The 21,870-nt window shown below is 42.4% G+C and overlaps 1 protein-coding gene across 2 annotated transcripts in view; it reads right to left on the bottom strand.

Moving 5' to 3' along the window:
• Positions 1–726: 726 nt before the first annotated feature.
• Positions 727–21,870, bottom strand: part of zfhx3a (zinc finger homeobox 3a) — a 28,266-nt gene continuing 7,122 nt past the window's right edge. Inside the window, exons 2-9 of one of the 2 annotated variants that reach the window (XM_026999530.3) lie at positions 18,157–20,967; positions 16,506–16,734; positions 12,513–12,602; positions 12,237–12,373; positions 11,857–12,057; positions 10,379–10,487; positions 4,405–9,672; positions 727–4,250 (exon numbers count right to left, since the gene is read on the bottom strand). In XM_026999530.3, coding sequence (XP_026855331.3) covers positions 2,917–4,250; positions 4,405–9,672; positions 10,379–10,487; positions 11,857–12,057; positions 12,237–12,373; positions 12,513–12,602; positions 16,506–16,734; positions 18,157–20,931 — 10,143 coding nt within the window. In that variant the 5' untranslated portion in view covers positions 20,932–20,967 and the 3' untranslated portion in view covers positions 727–2,916. The remainder of the gene's footprint in view (positions 4,251–4,404; positions 9,673–10,378; positions 10,488–11,856; positions 12,058–12,236; positions 12,374–12,512; positions 12,603–16,505; positions 16,735–18,156; positions 20,968–21,870) is intronic. The other variant, XM_081715639.1, reaches the window with a different exon arrangement.

Raw genomic sequence — 21,870 nt, 5'->3', positions numbered from 1 at the left:
ATTTTGTGGGGGTGCCTGATCACATGAGAAAGGAATTTGATTTCAAAGCCTGTTTGAAGGCAGTGATGCTGAAACAAAGTGTCTGTGACTGCCTGCTCTCTTATGAACACAATCAAGCCCTCTAGTCCTCTTTCAAGTGGAGTGCTCCTCTCTCGCTCTTACCCAGTTCAAACCCTCCCCCTCTGCTCTCACTTAATGAGATGCGCAGAAATCATTCTGAGGTGAGATGTAATTTAGACCTCATCTCCCAGCACAATACGCCCCCGACAGGCAATCACATGCGCGCGCACACACACACACACACACACACACGCGCACAACTAAAAGCAGTTAAGTGTACGTCCTCTTTCACCACAGTAGCAAGCCACAGCCCACTCAAGATGCCAGCTTCCCCCTTACACACACATGAACTTGAATTTCAGTTTAAACCTTAGCTCCACTGATTGTGTCTCATTTAACCTCCATTGATTTCCTATTTTCTTGCCAATTGCTTGTCTCCTCTAGATTGTCAAAGTAGAGTTCAGTGTACACTTAATCAGGCTACAATACACAAACAATACCCAATGGAATATTAGAATTTTGTAGTAATATATTTTTAAGCCTTTAATTAATTACTTAGTTGGGTTAAAGAAAAGAGTTTTAGGGGAAAAAGAGCCCTTAATAGAAATGACTGAGCACCACTGGACCACCAACAATATTGAGGGCCAGAGCTAAATAATGATCTAGTAAAATGAAGCAGACTTTATTGAATCTGAATGCTTGTATAAGAGAGGACGGGAGAGACACTAGCCCAATGAATCACGTGATAAACACAAGTGCATAATGAACATGTACATTATTTGGCGATCGCGACAGTAACAACATTTCCAGGAGCACATACAGTAAACGGAGTCTCACAGCAAGTCCAGACTCAGGCATGAGTGTACACGGTACAGTCCCCCTAATCAGGAGAATACAAGAAAAACAATTCACTGAAACAACAATGTGATATTTGGAATGCAAACTTTGTATAAATATAACATCATTGGTTTTCATCATTTGTTGGTTCAGTTAACATTGGTTGTTTAGAGAGGAGAAAGTAGCATGGTTAATGGATATTCATTCACAGTCTTCACAGTAGTCTTGGAGCATGTGGGCAGAGCTGCAGCGAAATGGAGACAGGTGCTCTGGCTAGTGTGTAGTCATTAAAGCTTCAGCAAAAAGCAAAATCGAGCATGCATCTTAGTATCAATACAAAACTACAATAGCAGCACACTGTATTTCCTCCAAAAATAAAACCAAGCATGTTGAGCAAAGCAAATAAAAATAAAAGCAACAATAAACAAACAGACAAAAACATAAGCCAGTGACAAGGTAAACAGAACAATCTCCACCTATATTACAAACTGCAGTGGCTGAACCTCGGTGATGTCCTATACTCTCAGCAGAGAGGCTTTGCGGTTTTTGGTTTTCTGTTCGTTTTACATATGAGGTCACAAATGTTCTAAAGTTTAAACAGTATTCTCATAGCTGACTCCATCATCTAAAAAGGTTTCCTTTCCTTAAAAACAGTAATATTTTTCTCAAATATAAAGAGTTTTCTCCCATCCTTTGTATGCACCAATGGTACTTTATCTTTGGATTTTCCTTTAAAGCAATACTGTGAGTTATTGTTTTCATTAGTAACATTATTGTTGTTGGTGTCATCATATATGGCAAGTGCAGAAACATTCAGGAAGAAAATTACTTTGTTCAAGAGGAGAATAAGAAACTACTGTCAACAAAGTAAAAAAGAGTGACTTAGAGAGCATAAAAAAGTTAAGTGCACAAATTAAATGCTATAAGTTTTAAAGAGAACAAAACCATTTCTTAAATCTGCACCGACATTTACAGATGTGGTCTGTTAACTCGGCTCAGCACAGGTGGGACAGTTGCACAGTAAGACTGTTCAACTAGGTCAGACAGGATAAAATGTTTAACACTGGCAACCTCAAGTGTCTTTGACAAAAATTAAATATACAAGTCATTTCTTTTAAATCTACCTCACACTTATGTCATTTGAATTTAACAATCTACGCAACACCAAAATGTCAGTACATGTATCTAATATTAAACACAATAACTTTTTCGGATTAAAAAAAAGAAAAACAAATAAAAACCCAACCCCCTATTCTTTCTCTTCACAATTAAAGTCTGCGTTAGTCTTTGTCTGGACATGTACCTGTCCAGTATAAAAAAAGAAAACATTTATAAGATTCATTGACAAAGCAAACTAGGTTTTAACATTTTTGTTTCCAACAAGTCATTTGGATTTAAATTTTTTCTCTTGGTATACATCAGAACTATTTTTGTTTTGTTTTGTTTTTTTAACACCAATGTTCAGTAGCAGAACAAAATGAATGCATGTTGACCTGAGAGTAGACAACATTAAAATGCATTAGTTTTGCAAGCCAATATTATATTAACACTTCAATTGTGTAAAATTTTTTGTTGGTGTGTTTAAAACAAAGAATAAACAGACTTTTGGTTAGTTAGTTATTAAGTAATCATAAAACCATCTTAGGTTCTACTCCAGTTCTTAGCTGTGCACATTTCAGTTTCCAAACAGTGTTTATGTATTCTCAAGTTTAAATTCACCAGCATATTGATGTGGGAAAACATTCTACTGACACTTTTTTGGTTACAAGCATTGAAAATGCAAGTTATATCCTACCTACAGGATTCAGTCCCTTTAAAAGTTTTTCAAACCATCACTGGGCTCTCATCTCTTGCCTTTTTATTCCACCAAATACCATCCATTTCTCTCTCAATCTTCCTTTGTCTCTCTCTCTCTCTCTTTTTTTTTTTTTTTTTTTAATACAATGGAGTCTGTTCCAAGGCAGACAAAATTACAGCTACAGTTGCAATAGTCAGCATTCAGCCTTTAGCTCCAATATATTATGTGGACTCTTGTTCCTCTGCTGACCCATCATTGTTGTAACACCCACTGGCAGAGTCTGTTGGTTTTAAATGACAACTCATAACATGGCCGTTTAGGCTTGAGGTAACAGTTGAGGGTAAAGAAAGCTGTAGTGATGGAGAAACTGGAGGACAGGCAGGTTGTGCAGCGCCAGATAAAGCTGTAGAGGTTGATGGAATTTTGGTGAGTTGCTCAGGTGAAGTGCTGGGGATCGGAACTGTTGGCCTGGAGATGCTGGAGATGGCAGAGGAACTCTCTGGTACAGACTGCTTGGTCTGTGATATTGGAAGGGATGTCTGGTTGTTGGGTGGGTTTGGCTGCGAGGTAGATGAGGGACTGATGTGAGGTAAAAGACGAGAGGCATGCTCTTTGGCATTCAATTGCTCCGCTGCTCTCTGTCTGTGCTGAGGGGACTCCAGGTGCTGAAGGAGTTGTTCATTTCCATTGAGAGAGATGTGACAGGCAAGGCAGTCATACAAGGCAACATCCTTACCTTTCTCTCTGCATGTCACTTTGGAGACAATACATTGGGTGATTAGGAAGTTACTGTCCATCTTAGTGTTGCCAAATGAGAAAGTAGAGGAACTTTTCCCAGGTTTGTTTGAATCCAAGACAGACTCCTTGTTATGAGCAAGATCCTGAGAATGTGCTAGAGCAGAGATTTGGCTAGCCTTGGCTTTCTGAGGTTGTTGCAGCAGTTGTTTCTGTTGAAGCTGCAGCCTATGCTGCATCAGTGCTCCCTGCAAATTGTGCTGATATTGTTGGAGAATGGAGCCTGGGGAAAGACTCATTAGAGCTTGTGGCAGGACCGGGCCATAAGGGAACATGCTTTCCATACCAAACATGGGCTGTAGAAAACTTCCAGGAAGTGCTGTAGGAATCTGTGGAGGGAAAATTTGAGGGAATCCTGGCATAAGACAAGGAAGGAGGGGACTGGAGAGCAAGGCTGCCTGGTCAGTAGTTCCTGCTGCTTGCAGAGCTTGTATTTGAGCTGGTTCCATGGTATATTCCTTACCAGATTTTGGTGTAGATGCAGCTGGTGTGAAAGAGTCTTGTTTATCTTTACTAATACGAGAGTTTGAATGACTAGCATTGCCAGTAGAAGCCCTCTCAATCTTTTCAGTAGGATTACTGTTATTTTCAGAGTTGTTCTCTTTGGAAACTTGGAGTTGCAAGTCCAACTCTGTATTCTTTGGGGTTAAGACAGAGTTGGTTGTGCTGACTGGAACTTTTTCAGTGATGGCTGACATGGAGGAAGAGGATGATGTATTGGGCCTGCTGATCTGTCCATTTGAGGGGGGATTACTGGGCTCTATACAGAGTAATTGAAAAAAAGCATACATTCAGAACTATTTCACATAAGACAACAATGCATAAAATAAAATACATTTTAAAGTTGTGTTATGATCTAAAATTAAACATTCAATGAAGTAACATAACAGGTCATGCCAACTCTCATACAATACCTGATTTTGCTGAAGAGAAGCTTGCTGATGTGCTGCCAGCCCTTGGCCGATTTAAATATTGAGGTGTAGTGTGATTAAAGACCCCTGAACCTTCTGAAGACTGTGGCTGTACTACTGCCAGGACCTCGCTCAACTTCTTTATATTATCCGCTTCTTGCTGAGACATCAGTTGGCGAACACTCGCAGTGTCCAAATATTCCCGATCCCTGTCCATTTGTCCCCCTAACGCCTCTTTTACTTTAGCAAGATGCTGCTGAGAGAAGACGTGGTCCCGCACAGAGAGACAACCACTGTACTTAACACCGCACAGAGTGCATTCTGTCTTGGGTCTCTCAGTACATGTGCTCTCTGTGCCAAATTGCTTGGCAAGGCTGAGCTTTGCTTTCTTCTCCTTTGCACGAGCATTCTGGAACCACACCTGCACTACCCTCTTTGCAAGTCCAATATCATTTCCTAAAGCTTCACACTCCAACATGGTGGGGGTTTTGTAATCACTGAAGCAGGCTTTAAGCACTTTCACTTGCAGGCTGCTTAGCTGCGTACGGTAGCGTTTTTGACCATGCCTGTCAGCATCTATGTTTTGACTGTTTGATCCTCCGGGACAGGGAGAGGCAGGGTCAGCTAAGCTTGAATTCTCACTGTAATCGAATATTAAATCATTTTCAAAATCTTTAGCATTGAAACTCATTGCTGGGCTAACCAGCCCTGAGGACAACTTGTCTTCACTTTCTGAAGAGGCCTCTCTCTCAGAGCTAAAAGATAACTGATCGATACTATTATGTTTCACCTCAACAGGAAAATTTTCTTCATCTGTTGTGACTTCATTTGGGACTGTGTTTATAGAAGCACTCTTATGGTTATCTAGCTTGTTACGTTCAAAAGACTGCTGGGCTGAAATAGATGGTCCTCCAAAGTCATCTATTCCCCCACCCTTTGATGGCCTTGGACTCAGACGCTGCTGGTGTGAGGATGGATCCATGCTTTTACCAATTGGAGAATTTGGGCAAGTTAAAATATCACCTTGGTTTAGCATCTGTAAACAGCTTTCCTGAGTCATACCAGATATTGCCATGCTGTATCCTGCAGTTTTGGCTTCATGCCAATGTCGTGAACGTATGTGAGCATCAAGGGCAGTTTGTGCCTTAAAAAGTGCTCGACAGAATGGACATCGTCGGTGGGCTTGGACTGGACCCAGAGCTCTAAACTGGCCTTTCCTCTCACGTGCTCGTGTATTTTGGAACCATACTTGAACAACTCTTTTCTTGAGGCCCACCTCCTGGGAAATGTGATCAAGCATTTGGCGTGTAGGATTAGAATCTAAGAGATATTTCTGATATAATATCTCCAGCTGCTCTGGGGTGATGGTTGTCCTCATGCGCTTGTCCCGCTGGGGATCATCCACATTGCTGTCCCAGTCATTTTCCAGAGAAGTGGTTCCTGATTTTTGTTCAAGCTTCCTCTTTAAGGAGTTTATAGTTGAGTCAGGAATGGCTGCAACTGAGGGCAAACTGGCAGGTATCTGTGGAAATGCTCCAGAAAGTAAGTGCCTGGCCAGCAGAGGATTAGCTGGATCAAAAAGCATAAAAGGCATGTCCACAGGGCGGTCAAGGAACTGTGGTGTAACAAAAGGATTTTGAGCAACCAGGAAGTGCATCTGCTGATGCTCCTGCCAATGTTCAAAAGAAAGGAAGCTCAGTTTGCACTGAATGCACTGGTAAGGGGTCATTTGCTGCACTGACTTTAACTGTGGTTGCTGGGAAGGATTTGTCAAAGAGTTTAAATTCTTTTGAGAATTCTGAGATGGAACTGGGCTTGTCTGAGACACAGAAGCATTAGACTGCTGTTGCAGAGGGGATATGGGACAGGTTTGGGTGCTTGCCTGTAGCTTTTCTTCATCATGAGGATTTAGCACTTCATTTGACTCTTCAAGTTTTGTGTTAGCAAAACTCTGGTAAGGGTCACAAGCTGCTCTCTCCGTAAGATAACCAGAGACAGAAATATGATCTAACTGCTCTTTATTTCCATGCTTTACATCTGTATTTGACTCTATGCAATTTGACAGGCTGGAGGTTGAGGGTGTTGGAGTAGGGCTTGAGGATTCAGATGGAGTGGGAGGTATAGGATCTATAAAAAGCTCATTTTGGTCAAACTGTGCCTCATTATCATCATCATCTTTATAGCACACTTTTTTCTGATGACTGATGAGATCAAAAATTCGCTGAAACACCATATTGCATTTCTTACACTGATAGTTGTTGGAACTACGAATATAGCGCTCATTAGAAAACTCCCGATGTTCATCTTTTCCTCCTTCTCCCTGGTTCTCATAATTCTTCCTGGCTTTCTGACGGGCATTTTGAAACCACACAACAATGACACGAGTCGAAAGATTCAGGAGGCTTGAGAGTTGCTCAAATTCATCATCTTTAGGGTAAGCATTTGCATCAAAGAAATCCTGCAGGACCTTGAGCTGGAAGTCAGAAAATCTGGTCCTTGAGGACCTCTTTCCTGCAGAACACTCATGTCTTGGAGGCTCAGGAGAGGATGACCTGGAATCCACTTTGACATCTTCGAGTGTTGTGATGGGTGGATTGCTGAAGTTGTATGGAGAATCCTTATTGCGCTGGCGCTCCTTAAACAGTGTGTTTCTAAACCAGTGCTTTATAACTTTATGTGATAGACCAGATTTATTGGCCATGTCCTGGATTTGGTCTTCATTTGGGGAGTTATTGATGTCGAAATACTGTCGTAGAATTCTTAATTGGTCATCTGTGATTCTAGTTCGAGGTCTTTTTCCCTGCTGCATCAGAGCAGGAGTTAACTGGTGCTGATGAAGCTGTGCTAAGTCGGGTGTGAGGCCAGCCTCAACAGCTGGCAGATGTACTGGGAGTTGAGGGGTCAAAGCCTGCAGAGGCATGGAATGCATCATAAGTGGGGGAAAGAGTGGCAAGTCAATGGGTAAAGGAAGTGGAGTTAATGGAACTTGAGGAGTGGAGCCAGTAGGGGGGGTGACCATGGTTTCAGAGACACGAATGCATGATACAGCTTTCTGGTGAGGTGGTTCTGTTGGAGTGGGAATGGGTGGAGATGCAGCAGGGGATTGGGGAGGGGGTGAAGCTTCAGGAGTTTCAGGTCTAAAAGGAAATAGTTTATCATACTGTTCTCTGTAGTCTTTGGCAAATTTCTCTAATGAGTGTATCGGAAAAATGGATTGGTGAATATGCTCTTTATGGCTCTTTAGTATCAACACATTTGAAAAAAGCTTCCCACAGGATTCACACTCTAGCTTCCCAAAGAACTCTGAATGATCCACCTCTTTGGGCATTGTCTGTTCATTTGGTACAGCCTCAGCCTGATTTCTCTGATACTGTTGCTTATTTTCATTAAACTGCATGACTAACTCAAATCCTATGTTCTCCAGCAAAGCTTTCGAAACATTCCCAGGTGCATCATGAGCTACTCGTGGTGGAATTGACTCACTCAAAATTTCTCCACTACTTAAAACCTCATCTTCAATATCTTCTTGTGCTCTGAACCCATCAATACCATCATGAAAGGTTGGCTCATGAACCTTCACGGCTGCTTTATTATTGCTTTGTTCATCTACACGTTTGTTACTTTGAAGATCAAAGGTCACACAATTAGCATTTTGAGGAACAGGAACCTCCTCCTCAGGAACCAGAGACAGTAACTGGTTACGAGCACAAGCGGCATCTCCATTCTGTTGTTGTTTACAGGCAGAGATAAGGCTACTCTGTGGCAATGTCTCAGAGGGATCTTCAGGTGCTACTGGCTTTGCTGTGCTAAGGTTCAACCCTAAGCCTTTTAAGTTTAGTTCAGGATTGATCTGGAACTCCCCTCCTGGGATGAGGAAGGGAAGCAGAAACTGCTGTTGCTGTTGCAGTGGAAGGAGAGCATCTGTTGTGATAGGGAAATGGTGAAGTAGCGCTGGATTGAACAAATGGGATTGGAGGAGGGCTGCTTTCTTCTGGAGCTCCTGCTGGATCTGAGCTTGGGCCTGTACTAACTGCTGTTGCTGTAACTGCTGCTGTAATAATCTATGCTGCCTTGTGGTTGATGCCACTGTGTCTACTGTTTGCTTCTTCTTGTACTCCTCAGACATCGTGGAAAGACAGGTGTTTTGGCTTGATATGACATTGTTTTCAGTGCTCTGTTGGTGGTTCAGCTGAGGTTGATCAAGAGCTGAAGAGGTACAGCTCATGTTTGTCCCAGCAGTCATGCACTTCAAGGCTGTGTGGGAGCTGGATGTACTCTCTGTTAAGGAAACCGCCTTACCAAGCAGAGGGTTAGAGGAAACTGAGCTTGCTCCTGATGAGTCAAGCTTGGCTGCACGAGCTTTGGTTTGGTGTAGGACAGATCGCATATGAATCTCTAAGGTAGAACTCTGGCTGTAAGCTACATTGCAAATGCTACATTTGAAGGGTTTGTGGTCAGTGCTGCTGCTGACAGACTCCGGCAGGCCAGAAGAATCTTGCACAGAACGCTTAACTTTGTGCAAGTGTGAGACAGAGTTATAGTGGACTAAGAGAATATTCTTTTGTGTGAAAGATTCCTTACAGACTGTGCATTTGAACGGTCTTGATGGATCCAAAAATTTTTCTGTTGACACATTTGGGCCTTTTCTCTGAGGCATAACAAAATGCTTTGCATTAGGTTCAACATCTTCTCGAAGTAAACTCAAATAACTGTCTCCAGGGCTTGATTTCTCCTCCATGTCACTTTCTTCGTCTTCCTTCACTCTCTCCTCTTCAAATGATCCCTGTTCCTCACCAAGACTTTGGTCTTCACCACTCAGGAGGTCTTCAGTCATCAGCAGACTGCCACATAATTGCTGCAGTTGGGCCTCGCTCAGCTCTAGGTGACTTGTTTCCAAGTGCTTCCTCAGCGCCTGAAGTGTACGAAAGCTGCGTTGGCAGAGACAGCACATGGTGGCAGCCCTGATGGCATGGTACTGAGAATGCAGCTGCAGCTTTTCAGCAGTTTTAAAGGCAAGGCTACACTGACTGCATCGGTATTTGTAGACATGGCGATCGGAAATCGGCATTTGCGGCCTTTGGCTGTGGAACTGGCTGATGTGCATCTGGAGAGCACTGGATGACGCAAGTACTTTGTTACAGCCTTTCTGCCAGCAGGGGAAAGCAGCAGTGTTTTCCTTGGTGGATTCTGCATCTTCTAAGTGCGGCTTTGGGTTTTTTGATATCTCTGTTTGACATGTAGTGATTCTCTCTTGTTCACCTTCACCTTGATCTAACAGCCAAGAAAAACAAAATATTTTAGATTTATTGTTAAAAACAACTACAATATTTTTTTAATTTTTCCTTCTTTACTTTTTTAAAACTTTTTTTTACTACAAAAAGATTCAACTAATTTATGCCTAATTTAACATCTTACTGTATTCATATACAATATAAATAACCCACGCTGAGTTAAATTTGCATTAATTATAACATTCTTATACAACTTTTTATGGTAACAAAAAGTAACTGGTAAGCCTTGAGAACAGGAAAAACAGTCCTGGGGCAGTGTTAACCTGTACTATGTTTATGCAAAGTAGAGAGTGTGTAAATGAAAGAAAAGAGAACTGATATCAACTCATCTCTGGAACCTTACCCCTATCTGAAAGTCGTCTCTAAAACCCTGAAGCATTGTTTTAATTCCAAACATAAAATGTGTGTGAGAGCACAGAACTGATACAACAAAAAAGGCCAATGCACAGTTACTGGTGGATTGCAGTATAGAATGAACCTTTCTGTGTATGCTTGACTTGTTCTTTTAGTACCACTAATGTTGGTTCAGTTATACACTTTTGGGGAGGCAATACACAAAGTCAACAAATGAACAGTTTATAGGCACTTCTACTCAGTATTCTCCCAGGACTCCACTCCATTCATGCAGATAGTGAATCTGTATCGTTTCCTCTTGATTGCTGAGTCGAGACTGCGCTTATACCTACCCTCAAGTCTCTTCACTCCATTATAACTGGAATCTGCCTTTGTCTGCTGGGAACTGGAGCCCTGTACTGGTAAGAACATCTTTTCTGGCAGCACATCTGAGGCAATCACCTGACCATGTAGGAGTGGGTGAAAAATATAAATATATGTTAAACAAAGTCTCATTATTCAGCCACTTGAATTATAAGTTACAACTATGCCATTACATGCCAGCCTGTTTAGTAGTGCAGTAACAGGTATGCATTCATTTGTAGTACGCTGGGAAAGCCTGGACTCTTAATTTAAACTGCAAAATGAAGCTGCAGTCATGGAGCAACACTTAAGGGGGTTCAAAGGTTAAGTGTGAAAGGAAGCCTTAGGAAGCCATCTCAAAGTGTTGAGCCAACTCTAGATCAAAAAGCCACATTATTTACCCCTCTATTCTTCTATCCTTTTACTTTTAAAATTAGCAAATCGGCAGATCTCTGGGGCATTCAGACATCGAGAGGCAGAAAGACACACAACAAAAATAAAATGGCTGCCATTTCCATCACAAAGCACACCATTTCAAGAAAGTGCTTCATTAGAAGACAGGAGGCAAGCAAAGAGACCCTCTCAAGGTCACATTTAATTTAGAGCACATAATTGGGAAGCACAGTTCATAACGAGAACCACCTAGCACCGGATCAGGACTAATGAAGCTCAATTATTTTCATTACCCTATCTTAGACAAAATTGGGGGGTGGGGGGGTGGGGGGTGACAGCAGGGAGAAATGATGTTGGGAGGGGAGGGAGACATAAGGAACTAGAAAGATGAATACTCAGTGCAGAGGTAAATAAAGGACAAAAGGCCCTCACACAAAACCAACACTGGCACAAGCATAAATGCATAAAGAGCATAAATGTATCAGAGTGGCAAATGCCACATTGCTTGGGAGACTATTAAGCCTGCCATTGAATTAACAAAAATAGTTAAAGGAAAAACAAACAAGCCTCTACATCTGTAGGTTTAGAAGTTATAGCTTATTTTAAATTTGTTCCCATGTATTTCCCTAAAGACTGTCATTACAAATAAAAAAAATCTTAAGTTCTCATTTGCCAGGGTATTCCATGTCAAAAAAGGAATATTAATAAATCTGCAATGTGCCCATGTTATGCACAGACCTTATTTACTGATTACATATAGGTTAAACTTACAGCACTACTAACTATATGTATTGCTAACCTGTTATGATCAATGTTTCATTTAGAATCAAGTGGGTTGAGGGAGGGCAATGCAGTACTGTGACAAAGTTCCATCAAGAAAAATAAATTGTGACTGGTGTGCATTTATGCATCCTGCCCTGCCAGTGCAGCCCACCTGCCAATTACAGCTGAGTTTAACTAGATGCACAACAGGAGGTTGTCATCTGTTAATACCGCACTTAGAAATCTAGAGCCGATTCTGCAGTGGGCCACACTTGCTGAGGCTTAACCCTCGGTCTCAGTCAGGGCCTCTCACCGTATTGATGAGTTTCTGCGTGCAGTCTGCAGTCACACTGTGCAAGTGCGTGAGATGTGTGCGCAGCAGGGTGACGCTGCGCAGAGTCTCCTGGCACAGAGGGCAGCGGAGAGTGGGTTGGACAGCGTGCTGGATCATCACATGACTCCGCAGACGGCCAAGATCAGCATGACAAAATCGACAGAATGGGCACTGCCGCACCTGGGAGAGGGCGCAGGAGAGGCCACACTGCAGCATGACTGAGAACAGGCTTCTGACACCATGAGCAACATCAGTGTGTCAGAAAATATAGAAAATGTTTCCATTCTCAAAAACTGAGCAAAAAACAAAACAAAACCCCAAATCGGAGCTTTCTGAGTCTCATTTGCCTCCATTCTAACCTGTTCGGAGGAAATTTCCTCTTGTGCTCGAGGCCGTTTTAGTGGTAAGGAGTCATCTGTTTCACCAGGTGCAGAGCTGGGGCGTTTGGGACTGGCATAAGGCTCACTCTGTCCATTTTCCTCATGAATGGATACTCCTAAGGAGAAATCACACACACAAAATACATTTCACCTCATATTCTCATATTAAAATCTATTTTAAACAAAACCATCTACTGCAAGAGGTTGAAATCTATACTGCATGAATAACAAAAGCCATTTAGAGGTATTCCTGACCCGTTTTCTCCCCCCTTGTGTCTGCATGTTTGGTCCGGTCCTCCTGGTCAACAGTAATCTCAGTGGGTGACTCCATCTCATTCACATCTCCTAGGGGTGGGCGTGGGGGAGTAGGGAGGAAAAAAAAAAGAGAAATGTTGACAATCTAACCAACAGGCAACTTGACAGTGTATTGTTTTAGTCTTCTGGTTAGTATTTATTCTGTGAAAGCCTTTCCTGAATTATAGAATTATTTGTAGAAAATATCATCAATTTAAGAAACAGCCCCTCTGACTTCCTTTGTCTTTGTGCTCTTGGACTGCAAAATTTAACCTATAGGGGTCACCCTACACTATGAGGGCCAGGCTTCACACACACACACACACACACACACACACACACACACACAAATTATATAGACTAGCTACTGCTTTTTACTGCACACACCTAATGCTTAAAAGAGATGGGAGGAGAGAGAGAGAGAGAGAGAGAGAGAGGAGAGCAGCGATGGAGAGAAAGAAAAGCTGAAGATCAGCCGTGTCAGCAGTGCTTCATCTGACCGTCGGGGCTTTGAAAGTCACAGGAGGGAGATAATGCTGAAGAGGTCATGAGGGTCACTCACTCAGAGTCCATTTCACTGCACAAATTAGAGGAACAGCCAAGGCTTTGAAAATGGCAACAGGCTTAACAGGAAAAGGATCTTTAAAGGATTTTTAAAATCCTTTAAAAAAGACCTTTTACACAGTCAGTATATTTTCTGCTTTATTCTGCCCTTTACAAAATAAATGTAAAAGGAACTTTGACAACATAAGATCTAATGACTCCACGAATAAAAAAAATAAAAAATGTAAAAATGCATATGCTGTTATCTGCGTTTACCTTCACAATAACCATTGCAATGTTGGAGAAATATTAACAGGCAGAGAATGAACATTCTGATCTGAAACCCAAACAAACCTGCACGAAAGGGAGCAGATATATTCTGTTGTCCTTTTTCAGTGTCTAAAAGCCTTGGCCAGGCTGCAGAAGGACAAGACACGTTGCCTCAGGACACACAGGACGTCACCTTCTCACCACAGACCCCCCCACCCCCACCCCGCTTTCTGGCTTTCTGCTTCCTTGACAGAGCGATTGTTTGCATTCATGGGGGAAGGGAAGAAAGGAGAGGAGCTGATTTGGGTAGGTGTTTAAGGATTAGAGACGGGAAAGCCAGAGGAGACAGAAAGTCAAAAGGGTTGTCATAACAGACCAATCAAAGCACAGCTGAGGCATCTTCTAGTTGTTCAGAGAAGATTGTTATGAAGAAGGGAAAGAAAGAGGGAGGGAGAGGCCAGCTGAACGCCAATTATCCTGACAGACATGCTATTGATTTCCTATCAGACCTACACAGCCATAAACACAGAACACATAACCTGAAACTGTCCAATCCGCTCTGCTTACGAACGCTCCACTTCACCCACCACACACTCACTCGCATGTGCACACATGCAGACACTAAGGCTGGCCAAGGATTTGGCATGCAGTTAGGGTAATCCTTGTCTTTTTTTTTGGCATTTTAATTTTGGGGAAAAAAGGAAAATATTTGTCAAATAAAATAAGAAAAACAGAAATGGAATGGAACTGTATATAATGGAACTACTGAATGGAAGGGACAAGCAAGTGAGTCTGCACTCATATATCCAGAAAATAGCTGATGACTGAATCTTATGAGCAAAAATAAAATGTGTCAGAATATTTAAGATTTCTGCAAAATGGGAAACACCTGGAAGGTAAGAATTAAGAATGGATTTGATCCTGTGAATGAGGATGAGGAATGTATTTAGTATGTATTATGAGAATACAACTAATTTTATAGCAAGGTTATATGATGAATAAATATTAACATTTCACACATTTTTTATATTTCCATTCTCATCATTCAGATAATAATTAGAGAATTTTCAAAGCAACTGCTTTAGAAAAGAAAAAAAAAAAAACAACTAATTTCTATAGCTATAAAATACAAAATGTACTGATTAAACATCCTTATATCAAAGCTGTGCAGTTCTTCTGGCTTGTTTCCATCTCACACAAAGAAAGAGCATATGAAGCCGCATCAGGGCAGTGAGGTCAGCCCGGCCAATAATGAAGTGATAAAATGCATTCACACGGGCTAACAGACTCTATACACACTCTCGGCACACACCTCATCAGCACTTCCTGCTCGGCTCAGAGATCAGTACATGAACGCTCGGCAGCATTGATCCATTATTGATTATAAATTAGGGAATGCCCTGCGTTTCTACAAAGATCAATAGTAAGCCATTGAGACACAGTGATCCACTCCACTACTGTTTATTCAGCCTCTTCACTAAGAGAAGCACAGGCGAGTCACTCAGCACCTCACCCAGTGTTTAGCTCACACACTCAAACTGCTAAGCGGTTAACAGTGGAACCTAACCTGAGCCATGGCTAAACACAAGGACAATGGGTTTCTCCCTCTAGTCTGTGTTTGACTTTTCCTTTTACTGCAGGGGGTGAATGTCCCCATGGTGATTTGAAAACCAGTCCTAATGAAAATCCTAGTGTGTGTGTGTGTAATATATATATATATATATATATATATATATATATATATATATATATATATATATATGAATGAGAGCACAAACCACTATAAAGGGATAATTACATCCCTAATTACAAATTAATATTTCAGGGGAAGCTTACAGGTGGAAATACAATGAGGGAAAAGCAAAATATTTTTTTTTTCTTTTCTATAAGAGACATGTCAATTATTTTATTACATAAGGTTTAGGCAAACGCCTCACAAAATGAAACTAAACAGAACATCCATAATGAAACAGCTTTCCTTCTTAAAGATGAAAATAAATCAAGAAAAATGGACAAATCAAACATGAAAAGTCTGTATGTATTTATCAGAGTTGGACATTAGGGAATCTCTTGCACACACTCTCTCTCAGTTAGTCTTATTCTCACTCCCTCCTTTAGAGATTAATTGGATAACATTAATTAACTCATTTCTTGTTAGTGGGTGAGGCCTTTATCGGCTGCATTGATTAGCCACCACCCCTAGTAAGGCCTCCTTCTGGGCAGCGAGAACGTAACAAGCCTGATTATTGGCAGATAAATTAACACAATCAATTTCTGCCATTCTCTACAAAAATCTCTTACTTGCATTCTCATTCTCTCTCACACTGACTGAGTGCAGGCACTGGGCTATTGTTTAAGTCATTAGTTGGGTTGATCTGGGGTTTGAACCAAATGCTAATTGACTCTACCACCCGCTTCTCTCAATTACCCCAGAGTAAATAAGCACGCTCTCGCTTGCTCTCTTTATATTCAGCTTTGCAGTTTTCCCGCTTGCCTTTACGCCCCTCCCCCTCTGCCGGTTTCCCGTTTTATTTTCCCCAGCTGCGAACAGCAGAGAACACGGTCGACTAACTATCTTTTGTGTTTATGACGTGTTCTATTAGCAATTACCAATTCACCATGACATGACATTGAATGTATGGGACAACAATGTGTTTTATTTATTTAAATTGATGCTGTTTTTCTAGACAGGTAGGGATTACAAAATGTCCTATATATTTTTGGATGTTTTGTGTAAAGCTATTTGTTAGTATCATTAATGGTTACATAGTTCAGAACCTTTTAAAGGAAAAACTAAAATTATACTGAGAACAATACATGATGTTTTTCAGCAATCTACAATAGATTATTAAGAGAGAAAATAACAGTTCAAAAATTTGCATGACAATACTATGAACAACATTTTCCCAAAACAAGGCAAAAGAGTTGTCATGATTTATTATAATTATAGTTTGATAAAGTAGGTAAAAATGTTGTTTACAGCTTTTGGTCTTCATACTGAAATCTGTAAAATGTCTCTATTATTAATAATCTATATTTCTCCAAAGACTTTCAAAATTTGCTGTGCTAAAGATGATGCCCTCTTGTATTCTAGACAATGAATCAGAAATCATCGAAAGACCATGCATTATTTGCTCTTACCATTATCTTGAGCAGGAGTCTTTCTTATTTTAAACATGGCACCAAGCTCCTCCTCTTCGTCCTGGAAACCTTTCTGGATTTGCTGTAGTCTGAGTAATCCCTCCCCTCTCTGGTGACTCAATGAATTGGAGTGCTGCACAAGACTGAGACTGTTCTGGGTGGAGTAATTACACAGCACACAGTGCAGCCACCCACCATCAGACACGGTTCCTGCATACTGCTGTAAATACTGAGAAAGAAAGAAATACGAGACATGTTAGTCATATATTTTTTTGTTTATAATTTTCCAGGCTAAAAAAAAGCAAAGCTAGACACTGTTAGAAAAGAATACCTTCTATTAACTTATCCATTCTTTTAGCTGACTACCCCACAGAAGTACCAATTCTTTCCACTAACCAGGGGTCGTGATTAGGATCAGTTAATTGGTTTATAATCCTAAACCTTTTTTAAAGAGCCCTGTACTTTTATTTGATATATAAACAACAGAATTCTATTTGGTTTTTAAACAGCTAGTATACTAGCTAAAAAAACAATGCCTCCTTCTTGTGAAACAGGTTCCAAACTTTGTAAGTTTTCTAGCTTGCATATCCATATAGTTAGCTACCTACCATTAATTTAGTTCATGATCCATATGCTAGCAAAAAGTTACCCAGCTAGCAATATATTTCTAGAATAGTAAGATAGATAGTGAAGTAGCTAATGTTATCTACTCTAGTAACTTAGCCTACCATTTTTCCTTTAGAAAGATGGGATTTCAATCTGACGTTCATTGGGAATTAGCTCACTGAGTGTGTAAAATACAATCATGCACACAATGAGAAACACCAGTCCACTTGCTGTGCTGAACTCTAAACTGATTAGAGATGTGCTGGGCTAATGGACCACATTAGCAGGAGGGGAAAAAATAACATACAATCAATCTCCATTACTAAACAGACTGCAGAGGCCTGGGGGCAAGTGAGCAGTTTTTATCCTCAGTATGCCATGCCCCTTCCCAAAATCTACTTCAGAAATGGATGGAAGACTTTAACTACAACTACACCTGTTTACAAAAGGGCAGACTGTTTATTTACATTTAAAAAGCTTATCTGGTAAATTACTTGAATTTAGGTCGCAACCGGGAGACAGGAGAAACAATTTGGTGGTGCAATGATCTTGGAGAACTGACTCCCAAGAACTGACTGCTGAAACTGAGCATGAAGTAGTAAGTGGTGACAGCAGACTAAATCAATAGAGCCATCTCAGCTGTCAAAGGGAGCTCATGTTTGTCTTATTCAACAGTGAGACAACAGGTAATAACATTCTACATCATATTAGCTTGTCACCATAAATATAAAATATTTACTTTTTTGGAAAAAGGTACAATGCCAACAATGATGAAAAATGAGCAATCAAAAGTGTTTTCTGTGAGATATTTCAGCCAAAGTAATCACATCACAGAGACAGTTGTTCAGATTAAACCTAGACTAAAAATAATTTACAATGGACAGCCACCATTTACAGTGCAATTTAGTCCAAGACTAGACCTAATCCATGTTTGAGAAACACTCCCATACTGAACAAAATGAGAACACATTAACAGCACAAACATGCAATGTCTGACTGAGCTGACACACACACGTTCAAAAATCACTGACTGGGAACAATTTACCTTGTACAGTCTCAAGCTGGCCTCATGTCTGGGGTTCACTGTGTGTAGTTTTAGCTTCTCCAGACTGTTGGCCTCATAGTTGCATGCATTACACCTCAGCTGCACTTGAATACCAGTGGACATACACCTGAGCAGCCATTCCTCATCTTCCTCTTGGTTTCCATTGTGGCGTCTGGCTTCTTGCAGGTGTGCTGCTAGCTGGTAGCGCTGAAGGTGCTTATCTGTCTGGCAGTGCAGCTGGAAGTTGGCCCGCAGGGGTGTGGCATAATGGCACAGCCGGCAATTGTGGGCGTCACCAGCCGTGCTCCTCCAACTGGAATCAGGAAGTGAGCGCTGTTTGGCCAGATGCTGACTAAGAGTCTCCAGGCTGTCTGAGGAGAAATGATCACATAGCGCACATTCAAACAGTGCCTCTGGAGCATCTACCTCTGCCAGCTTCTGGGGAGGCTCTTGTACAGCCTCGTCAGCTTGCAATGCCAGGCTGGGGTCAGACAACCTGCTCTGGGGATGACAACAGCGGTAGAGTTCAGTGGCACTGTGTCGTCGTTGACGCTGCATGTGGGCCAGGTTTTGTTGCAGGAGAAGCATGTTGTGTGTGTGTTTCTCGCTGGTCATGTGTATACGAAGATTCCGTGCTACGTTGGTTTCATAGTCACACACTTCACATCGCCATGACGCACGCCCCTGGACTTTAGGAGAAGGAGAGCTGGCCTGGGGGGTGTGTGTGTGAGACAGAGGGCTGGGTTGCGCTTGGGGAGCATGTGGTCGTGCCTGGGTCTGCAGATTCTGCATATTGTTGAGATGTTTGTCGGACTGCATGTGGATGCTTAGGTTGCCCTTGGTGGTGGTGGAATACTGGCACACCTGACAACGAAAAGGCTTGTAGCCACAGGTGTATGTCTCCCCCCGAGCAAGGCGTGGGTGGCTCTGCCCACTGCTACAGTAAGGGCACTGCCCTTCTTCAGAATCTGGGTGCTTCTCCTTCATATGGGCCTCTAGAGTCTGCTGATACTTGTAGTGCCAGTTGCACTTGGGGCACTTCAGTGTCTTGCAGGAATTTCGTGAGTGGGTCATGGTACCTTGACCCACAAAAGAGTAGGAAGATCCCTGCATTCCATCTTGTGCGATGATGAAACCCACATCATCTCCAGCCAACAAACTCCCTCTAGACCCATTGTCTGTCTGGCCATCTTCTGGCAGAGATTTGTTAGTCTGGGTCAGAGGCGGGCTGGTGGCTGGTGACTGAGAATTGCTAAGGTCCTCGGGTAGGTCAGAGTAAATGACAGCTGTCTTGTCGTCAACACACACCCTGCTCCTGGCTTTATTTGCCATGCCACAGCCCTTCTTTGACAAGATGTTCGGTTCAGTTTCCATCACACTCTCTTGTTTGGTGAGGTCTTCTGGAGTACTGATTATGGGCAGGGTTTGCACACTAGGGGAAAGTGGAGTGGGGCCGTGGCAGTTAAAGCTTGTTCCACACTCTAACTCAGAGTCTGTACGAGATTTGGTGTTATTCATAAAGCTGGTTGCTGTGGTGACAGAGTTGGGAGAATTGGGAATGCTTTGGTTTGAAAGAGTCACTTCAGTCATGTGCTCTCGTACGCCACTGATGTCAATGCTACTTATTCTATAGTCTGTACAGCCAACAACCTCTGAGCTCAGCCTCTCCTCTGTTTCTCTGCTACTTCTGCCATCTTTCCATATGTAATCATCCTTGCTCCACTTTATGCCCTCTCTGCCCAGGGTTGAAGGGTCTTTGGCAGGGCTCAACGCTGAGGTAGGAAGGGGGGCTCTGGGTAGAGAGGGCTGGAGAGGGAGTCCTGTCTCAGACATCTGTAGGTCTTCCCTCTCTTCCTGACTTGGCATGCCTACCGCATGGTGCCCTGGATTTGCGGCTGCTAACTGGCTTGATCCAGCACATTCGCTGATAGTTTTTGGTTCTAGGAAGCTGAGGAGTGGGCAGTCGCTGTGGCCAACAGGCTGCAGTATGGCACATGTGTGCCGGAGCGAAAGCAGGTGCCTTTCTTCCGTGTTAAGTGTGAAGTTGTGTTGCTGCAAAACGTGACTTCGGAATACGCGCACGTGGTTGAACGACAGGTGACAGAAAAAGCACAGAAGGACGGGGCGTGCGCCATCAGTGGACGCCTGCCCCGTGTCAGAAAGGCCCGTCTGGGCAAGCGCTCCATCTTTGGATTGGCAAGTTAGCAAAACAGGGGTATCTCCAGCCGGGTGGCACCAGTTATTGTGGTGACGGAGGTGGAAGACATGAAAGCTCTTCAATGTAGAGCTCTGGGAGAAAGCAAAATGGCATGTGCTAATAATGGGAGGGCGAGAAGAGGACCCAACCACTCCAAATGGCAGCTGACTCTGGCTCTTTAGGACATAAACAGAACCATCAGCCTGGTAGATAATCTCCCCAATTTCATGTTCTAGCTCATCACAGTCTAAATCATCATCATCATCATTATATTTAGCATTCTCTTCTCTCATCTCTTGGCCTTTCTCTAAAAAATCACCTGTTGCATACTTGTCAACCTGTTCATCAATTCCTTGTTCACATCCACTTCCCAAAGTCCTCCTTTCGCCCGGGCTTTCCCCCTCCACTCCGTTCCCCCTTTGTGGGTGGGAGGGTTCCCCCTTTGTGGGTGGGAGGTCAGAGGCTTTATTCTTAGGCAAGTGGAGTAGGCTGGATGGAGCCGAACTGCAGAACCCTGGTGGCCGGTTCATGTAAGGGCTGGAGGCTCCATCATCAGAGACAGAGTCACAGCACTCCATCCTTCCGGTTACTGGACACACTCATCCCACCATGACCTGCAGAAAGGGGGGGGGGGGGAGAGCCTGGATAAATAACATCCTCATTGAGAGTAAGTTTGACAGCATTTTAACATAAAGTGTTAAAAGTGCGTTTGTGCAAACTTGTATACCAGCAACGCAATATGCATTTAATAATGCTCCCGAATGTGATGAAACTACTGCTATTCACAGTCTGAGAGTGAACAAGTGAGTGAATGAGCAATAGAAAAAGAGAGAGAGAGAAAAGGGCTACACTGTGATCAATAGCTGTTTGTCAGGCTACGTCACTGAAAACTGAATATTGCATGAAGGAACTTTCTTGGAATTACAAAAATCTCTTCAATTAATGTCTTGTGAAGCCTGTCCCCCCATCTGCAGTAAGCTCCCTATTAGTAAACTGAAGGCCACAGAGTAAAGGGCGCTCCATTGAAAATGGTTTGCTCAGTGTCAATGCCTTCAGGCTGCACTCCCTGACATCTGTGGCTTCTCTAGAGACCCTGGCTGCAAAAGCCCCCGAGCTGTTTGACTAAGAAGTGGTTTCAGTTTAATTCTATTTACATGGAGCTTTTCAGCATCTGCTCTCACAGATATATATTTATATATAGGCCTACAGTACATACACACAAAGCTGCACTGAACTTATGTATGATTGTTCGGAGTTCTAACCTACTCACTTGTACAGTTAAAGTCAGTATGAGCAGTTGGATGTGAGGAGTGAGGGATCTTTGTATTTGAAAGGGGATCTGTTGGGAATTGAGGAAATTACATTCTGTGTTCTTGTACATGTCTTTGTATGTGTGTGTGTGTGCATGCACATAGGGGTAATTGCTCAACCTCCCAGTTTAAAAGTGCAGATTGTGCTGAGATTCAGATGGTTATATTGAGCTCTTTCTGATCCTGGCTGCTGGAGGGGGTTAAAGT

Source organism: Electrophorus electricus, chromosome 6 (assembly GCF_041902795.1).
Source record: "Electrophorus electricus isolate QZ-2024a chromosome 6, ASM4190279v1, whole genome shotgun sequence".
Taxonomy (NCBI): domain Eukaryota; kingdom Metazoa; phylum Chordata; class Actinopteri; order Gymnotiformes; family Gymnotidae; genus Electrophorus; species Electrophorus electricus.
Note: the sequence above shows the minus strand (reverse complement) of the source record. Positions and strands in the feature narration are given on the sequence as shown.